This window comes from Benincasa hispida, chromosome 11, assembly GCF_009727055.1.
Source record: "Benincasa hispida cultivar B227 chromosome 11, ASM972705v1, whole genome shotgun sequence".
NCBI classification, from domain to species: Eukaryota; Viridiplantae; Streptophyta; class Magnoliopsida; order Cucurbitales; family Cucurbitaceae; genus Benincasa; species Benincasa hispida.
In genome coordinates this window covers 44,201,442-44,209,697 of record NC_052359.1, presented here as the reverse complement: position 1 = coordinate 44,209,697, position 8,256 = coordinate 44,201,442, and the positions used below count along the sequence as shown (strand labels likewise).

The 8,256-nt window shown below is 35.0% G+C and overlaps 1 protein-coding gene across 1 annotated transcript; it reads right to left on the bottom strand.

Moving 5' to 3' along the window:
* Positions 1-5,103: 5,103 nt before the first annotated feature.
* LOC120089789 (probable glycosyltransferase At5g03795) lies at positions 5,104-7,685 on the bottom strand. The gene is made up of 3 exons (XM_039047185.1): positions 7,154-7,685; positions 5,863-6,436; positions 5,104-5,743 (listed from the first exon to the last, which is right to left on the bottom strand). Exons 1-3 carry the CDS (start codon positions 7,494-7,496, stop codon positions 5,254-5,256), a joined length of 1,407 nt encoding a protein of 468 aa, XP_038903113.1. The 5' UTR covers positions 7,497-7,685; the 3' UTR covers positions 5,104-5,253.
* Positions 7,686-8,256: the final 571 nt, after the last annotated feature.

Genomic DNA, 8,256 nt, shown 5'->3' with positions numbered 1-8,256 from the left:
TAATGTACCAAATGCATTATAGTAATTGTATCATATATAATAGATTAAATTAATTATATCACATATAATTAATTCCCTCAATCAAATTGAACAATTCAAATTAATCCAAAAATTGATTCTCATTAATTCTCGTTGAGCTACAAAGGGGACTTCATGGACTTGTAGCTTGAAGCTCCAACAATACGTGAATAATTAATTAAACTCCTTTAGTTAAATTATTCACCATCCATTAAGTGTCGGGCACTCCACTAAAGATCGACAGCTACATTATTCGCACTAAAAAATATATATTTTTGTGTCCATTGGAGATAACCAGTCAACAGTTTGATGACCCTTCAAAAATTGCTCGTAAGTACAGTTGAGCCATAATTACCGTTTTGTCCCTATAGTTACATTTAACTCCTTAAGTACCACTGATCCCTCTAACGAACAATAAATCATAGTCTAACTATGACCAAACCCCTCTCGGTCCAGGAGAGGGTGTGACGCCACATTGTTCATGAAGGAAATCGGATTCGAGATTTCCATGAGCAGCGGAAGAACGATAATTCCAAATTACAATAATGAATGAACAATGAAAATTACAGTCAACTTCAAACAAACGGTTATACAATTCATACAAATAAATTACAGCATGAATAACAAATGCACAAAGGGCAAACTGAACGAACAATGGCAGAAGCGTCTCCACGCTCGGTTGCGCAAATGCTCGAATAATCAGCAACCTCGAACGCTCAATCTACACTACCGTAACATAGCACGAACACTTCGCGTTTGTTCTCAACGATCGCCTCGGTCACGAACTCCTCAGCAACACGAACGACCTCTACAGCACCACGAACGGCCTCCAGAAAACCTTGACGGTGTCGAGGTGAGTCTGACACCACTAACAAGACTACCTTGGTATTCTCGATGTGAGAATTCAGAGGGTGGGCTTCGTTCGGACTTGGTATGAGGCAGACGGAGGAGGAAACATCGATCGCATACATGACTGGCCAAGTAGGAGATGGCGGAGACTTATCGTATAGGTCGATGCTCAATTGTTTAGATAAAGTTAAGCGATCATCTAGCAAAAGATATGCGATCATTTAGCTTGGTCTGTCGCCTACAGACTCTACACGATCGTTTACTTTAGGCAAACGATCGTCTAGCAAAACTATGTGATCGCTTAATAAATATTGCACGATGTTTAGCTCGCCACTGCACGATCATTTAAATCACCCAGCCGTCGTTTAGTAAATATGTATTTACTTGACGACTCCATGAGTTTCTTTTGTGCGAGAGAGAAAACTAAAAAAAAAAAACTTTTTAGCGTTTGTAAAACTTCTTTTCAAAATATGAAAACCATTTTCCTTTTAAACTCACGGTTACCATGATTCAATATCCACCTACTACATTGGTTATTTAAAAGAAGAAAAATTAATTATCCAATAATTAATATTATTATAAATATAAATGATAACAAACTTATCATACTATATTTATAACCTATAGTTTTAATATTTCATCTCATGAAACATATAAACCATAGTTCTTTTTCTATTCCATGGTACTTAATTTAAATTTCATTTACATCAATCCTCCACTATATGTATCTCATACATCATATCGATTATATAATATATAATCAAAATACATCTTGTCAATTTTAACATTTCAAATCAACACCAAGAACTGATGCTCAACTAAATCCATTGAGCTACCAAGGGGACCTCATGGACCTGTAGCTCAAAGCTCCAATGGTACGTGAATAACTGACTAAACTCTTTAGTCACGGGATCTACCATCCATTAACTGCCAGAAACTCCACTAAAGACCGATAGTTGAACTCTTCTTACCATAGATAAATTATATGTCCATCTTAACCAATGAGCAGTGCGACAACCCTTTACAGATCGCTAGTAAGTACAGCTGGACCAATAACCGTTATGTCCTTGTAGTTACATTTGTCTCCTTAAGTACCACTGATCCCTATAATGAACATAAGTCATAGTCCTACTATGACCGAGTCTTCTCTTCCAAAGAGAAGTTGTAGTCACTATGTTCAAGCCCCGGAATCAGCACTTAAGGGAGTAATCTCTCTACTTATCCCTACTTCGGGAAATGAGTGAATTTCATCTTGTGGATTGAGTTCCCAGCTCCCAGATCAGACCCCCCATAAAGGTAGGCATGTTGAATTGGCAATTTGGCCACTCTCACCCATACTAACAAAGGACCACCTTTAAAGGCAGGAGTTCCCAAAACACTCAGGATTGAGGTCGTGTCATCTATGGTTGTTTAGGTGAGATGTAAGTCTCTAGTATCATCAGCGTTATATACGGAGTCTAGTCATCTCGTGGTGTAGGTCTTATAAAAACTCTTTGTATAGGACACCCCCGTTTCACGTCTCCACATGAATGGTCATGATCTACCATCTGTAGTAGTTTACAATCTACAAAGCGGGTTGTATCTGTAGTGTCACAAGGATCAGGTATCCCACCTTAATCCTTATACTACAAACCTATTTAGGTTATCACTTAAAGTATGATCTACTTGTATGTCATATATACATGCTTAAGTTCACATAAGATAACCAATGAGCTTTGTTTATTGGATATGAGTAAATGCCAGAATTAAATAACACTTATTTTATTCTTGAACAATGTGTATCTTTACAAAACAACGAGACTCCGGGAGAATTAGGACATCAATCCCAACAGTTCAAGCCTCGAAATCAGTTCTTAAGGGAGCAATTTATCTACTTACCCCGACGTTGGGGAATGGGTGAATTCCTTCTTGTGTAGCTGTGTTCCCAACTCCTCAATAAGAAGAATCCCCAAAATGGTAGGCTTATTAAGTTGGCGATCTGACTACTCTTACCCATACAAATCAAAGTACCGCCTTCATAGGCAGAAATTCACAACTTACTCAGGATTTAGGTCATGTTACCTATGGTCATCTTGGTGAAATATAAGTTTCTATTATGAACGATGTTATATAATGAGACTAGTCATTTTGTGGTCCAGTCTTATACAAATTTCTTTGTATAGAATACCCTTGCTCACATGTCTCCACAGATCACTTGTAGCACTTTACAACAATTGTAGCATCTCGTAGTGTAACTAGAATAAGATATTCATCCTTATCCTTCTACTATAGACTATTTAGGTTATCACTTAAACATGGTCCACCTATATGTCTCTATATACATGTTTAAGCTACAAGATAACCTTGGATGTTTGTTTATTTGTTTGTGGATTAATGTAACTAAATGTCAAATAAAATATCACATATTTTATTAGATAACTAAAATATTTATACAAATACAATTACAAACTATAAAACCCTACGAGATTTAGGGCATCAACCACAACACCTCTGTAAAGTCTTGATTCTACATTCAATATTGATTCTACCTCCGTGATTATCGGGTTATGGTCAATCATCGAGTCCACATGATCAACATTGACAACCGCCTCAGATATATCTATATCCTTCACATTAACGTCGACGTTAGAATCCACTGACATGTCCACTTCATATACAAACTCATCATTAGCATAATCCTCAGATAGATCCACATATTCCCTGTTGAACAACCCATTCGTATCGTCTCCCAAATCTAATAGACATACATTATTATTCAATGGACTTAATGATTGCACCTCGTTGAAACCCATATTGTATTTAGGAATAAACTTAAGTTCAGATGCGAATGGTAGAACATTTTGGGTCATTTGGACTGGATATGACGGTACTATACTTCTAGATTTATAGACTACTACTGGTAACTTCAATACTAAAAGAGTCACTTGAGATACATCGTCGCCAGTTAAAAAAAATGAAGATCTTCTTGATTACTGATTATGAAGGCAGATGCATTCGACCTAACATTGTACAAACACCTTATAACCAATTCAAACTCAATGAAATTTATCACACTGATTCTATATATTTCCCGTAAAAACTCCTCATACTTTATTCCGACGTGACAATTAACCCTTTCAATTGACGCCCTACATATTCTTTCTCATTCTCCTTCCATTCACCCCCAAAACAAACAAATATACAAGGCACCTCTGAAAAAAATCATACACAGGTACAAAAAAGTTAATAAAATAATTCAAAATCTCGGGGGACTGCGTAATCTCAGTGCATCTATATAAATATCTCGCCCGAGATTTCAAACCCTGCATTAAATATCGAGGTAAAAATAATCAATCACTGCTGAGATTATTTAATTTCTATCGAGATTACGTAAACAACCACGAAAGCATAAATTATTGGGCTCAAAAGTATGCAAATAACAACTAAAACACATTTACAAAAAACAATATTGATATATATATACCTTGTTTTTCTTGATCATATGCAAAAAGATGAGACATGAGGGTGTGAGGACTTCCAAACACTAGGAAAATTTTTGGGTAAATGTTTAAGAAACTTGTTGAGCAAGCCAATTTTTAGGTTTCTCAAAAAATGGGATATTATAATCATATAATAATATTTTTATTACTAAGGGCATATTCTTGTTTTCCCATCCATCGACTTTGATATTCAAACGTTCAAAAAACTACCATAATCTTGGGTCTGATCTCGCACCGAGAAGGTCCGAGAAAAACCATTCTAACGGGTTTTTAGAAATCGTGTTATTTTTTAAATGTGAAAAGTAGAGAGGATTATTTTGGACAATTTTTCTTATTATTTATTATTATAGTTATATTAGTGATATTTTATTACTTATTTTCTATCTTTTCTATAGATTTGTCTATAATTTAATGAAGTGTTGATTGACTTCTCATATCGACATCGAATCTATAAAATTGGAAACTATGATTAAGGAAATATTTAATCTTGTTATATAAGCACTTTTAGAGTTTTATGATTGATAATGAAATTTGAGAAGTATAGAATCTTTTCTCTTCTTATCTTCTAAATTTGTTTTTATTTATTAAGTCTTTCTTTTTCTTTTCTTTTTCTTTTCTTTTTTTTTTTTTTTTTTTGTTGAATTGTGCGTGTTTCTAAGCTTCTTTATAATTAAAAGAAAAGTTAATTTATATATAATTAATTTTATTTCACTATTTAGTATATTTGACAAATTCACTATTAAATTAAATATATGAATAAAATAAAAATGATCACAACATTACAAGTGTTTAGATTCAATAACTACAAAAATGTAGGGGGGAAAAGTATATACAAAACTTAAATGGCAAGAGTTCCAAGGTAGAGCAAAAGAATCTCATTCATCTTGGAGAAGATCGTTCATCATCACTAGTTCATTAATGGAAGTCGAACTGACGTTCTCCGAAGCCATAATTGGTACATAACCATGTGAAAAGTATCGTAATCAACCGGTGAAGAATGCCATTTGAAGTGTTTACGCACTTTCAACACATTGCTTTGCAGTATTGCATATTCCTTATCATTGATTCCCTTGAGGATTTCCTTCAGCCTCGGGATATCTGATGTCGTTACGACGATCGAGAAGTTCTTCCAATTCAAGATATCACCAAACGGGAGATCATAGTAGTTGGCAATGATCACAGGAACACATCCATAAAAGATCGAATCTCCAACTCGCGCTGTGTTTACTTCAAAGCCTTTGACATGAAGGCAAAACTTGCTCTTGAGTAGTTCATCAGCATAAGGTGTCTTAAGACGACCCGAATGTGCAAAGATCTCTAAGTCCTTACCCCACACTCTAATGAGCTCTTGACGTGTCGGTGAGTTCATAGCTCCTGCGAAAAACGCCAGCCTCGTCCTAAAAGAAGGAACAATTAATCATCACGTCACGTTACATTCACATCAACAAACTGAATAATAAGCTAAAGGGAGGAGGGAAACAAAAGATCCATCATTTTACATTAGCCATAAACTCACCTCTTTGAAGAAGCAAGATTTGGGGGGTCTTCTTTCCTAGGCCAGATCTGGGGCAGAGCCGCATCCTTATGAGAAATGTAGCCTGTTAAGAAGTAGCTAGAAGAGCAAACAACTTGGATAATGCTTGACTTAGCTTCACTCGATTTATCCATGGCGGATCGTCCAACCGAATGGCACGCAACGTAGAAATGATCTGCCCCACCGGTTCGATTCCAATAAGGATACTTGTGGCTAACATCAAAGATGTAATCTCGAATGAAGTTGGGGATACCGCTAACACTAACCCGACGATCATTGCGGAGGCCAGTGATCGAGAATGGCAAGAAGAAGAAGTCAGCCTCTTTAGGATCATTTGTGATGAAATGGCTTTTGATGAGAGATTTCTTGAAGTAACTCTCACTGGCATAGTTGCCGTGGGGTTCAAAGTCCTCTGGCAACAAAGAACGGGCAAAGGGATCACTTCGTTTGTGAGGATAAACGTAGATCTTGAAGCTCTTGTTCATTTCTTTGTAGTCTTCAAGAAATAACTCTTCATCATGGAACACTCCCTCGGCTTTTTCATGACTTCCCCTTCCTAAAACACACACAAGCAGGGCATCCATTAAGGCAAGTTAGGAAAGTGAGTGTACCTTAAAGGAGGAGAAAACAGAGGAAGCTCAACTCAAAACCATTAATAATATGAATAAAAGATTAAATATACATTAACCAATTATCTTGAGCAATTCATCTAGTATGTCGGTTATTTTTCTCCGCAAAAGAATAATTAAGGTCCATTTAGTAATTATTTTGCTTTTTGTTCTTTTTTTAAAAAAATTCAGCCTATTTTCTTTCAATTCTCTTATATATTTTGCATATTTCTTAAGTACAAGAGTTGTATTCTTAGTCAAATTCCAAAATCAAGAACAAGTTTTCAAAAACTTTTTTTTTTTTTTTTAATTTTGACTTAATTTTTAAAAATATTGGTAAAAAGTATATAACAAAATAAGAAATTTAGAGATAAAAAATGTATTTATAAGCTTAATTTTTAAAAACTAAAAATCAAATAGTTAAAAGCAGCCGTGATCAATCAACAAGTGTTCTTTCTCCTATGGTTCTAGGAAAACAAACAGACCGGAAGAAAATCGCAGCTCTAAACTCATTTTCCAACAAGTTCATACAAACAAACCCAACATCAAAATCCAAAACCCACAACATTCATCAACCATTCAGTTCAAAAGCCCTACAGATAATTCCCAATCCACCACTGAAAAGAAGAATCAGAAGAAAACAGAAAAAGAAACAAGGGTTTTACCAAATGAGGGAAGAGGAGAAGAAGGTAGAGTCTGAGTCTGAGTCTGAGTCTGAGGCAGAGGGGGGCTGCCATTGCCGTCCTGTAAACTGACCTTCTGAGAAACCCGAAGAGTTGTAATGGAAAAATTGAGAGAAGAAACGAGGCGAGGAGAGGAATCGGCGAAATGAGTGGGGATTTGGGAAGGGAAGGGATTAGGAGTGGAAGTGGAAGAGATGTAGAAGAGGATGAAGAGGAAAGTATTAAGAGCTAAACAAGTGGGGATGAAGAAAAGGCCTCGAAACCAGTTTCCAGAAGAAGAAGAAGAAGAAGAGAAGGACCTCCATGGAAATGGAGATTGAGCCATGGAGGAAACAGATGAAGAAGGAATTTGGAGAGGGTTTGTTGTATTGAATGGGCAAATTTGGTAGCAAAGACAAAACCCATTTCTTCAAATACCAAATTTTCTAACTGAAGAAAGGTCAAAGAAGAGGGGTTTGTGGAATTTTCAATTCCATGGGGATGATGAGAGAGGAACAGTTAGACTCTCTTTCTGTCCAAACCCATGTCGCTGTTTCAAAGTTTTTAATATTGTTTTTAATATTATTTTCGTCCACATGGTAAACCATGTTTGAAGAATTGGTGTAATGGTGTAATGTAGAAAAAATAATTGTAGGGTGGAATACACCTGACTATTCCTATTTTGAAATTTAGTCTTCATTTAATCTCTAACTTTTATACCAACTTTTACGTTTGATTTCAATTAATTTTGGATTGTTTTCAAATATATAAAAATGAATCAAAATATTTATAAATAATAATAAAATATCACAGTTATATTTAATAGATAACAATAGACTACTATATATATTTGTCATGATACAAATAGTAGACTATCGTTATCTATCGCCGTTTGTCACATATTGACCGTGATAGTGTCATTTATAATAATTTTCCTTTAGTTTTTAAGTTTAAAAATGTTATAATTTTATTTGAGGTTTGAATTTTATTTTAATTTGATCCCTAAATTTTAAAATTTTATACTTTTAACCTCAATTTTTTTTTATTAAATACTACACTTTCAATCTTTAGTGTTGAGTGTTTATTAATTAATTTAAAAGAATTAA

What these genes read in the sequence shown, in the direction of transcription:
- LOC120089789 (XM_039047185.1), bottom strand. Translation starts at nt 7,496, where the DNA reads ATGGCTCAATCTCCATTTCCATGGAGGTCCTTCTCTTCTTCTTCTTCT. An exon ending in TTCTCCTCTTCCCTCATTTG is followed by an intron (nt 6,437 to 7,153) that starts GTAAAACCCTTG and finishes TGTGTGTTTTAG; the next exon opens with GAAGGGGAAGTCATGAAAAA. An exon ending in AATCTTGCTTCTTCAAAGAG is followed by an intron (nt 5,744 to 5,862) that starts GTGAGTTTATGG and finishes TCCTTCTTTTAG; the next exon opens with GACGAGGCTGGCGTTTTTCG.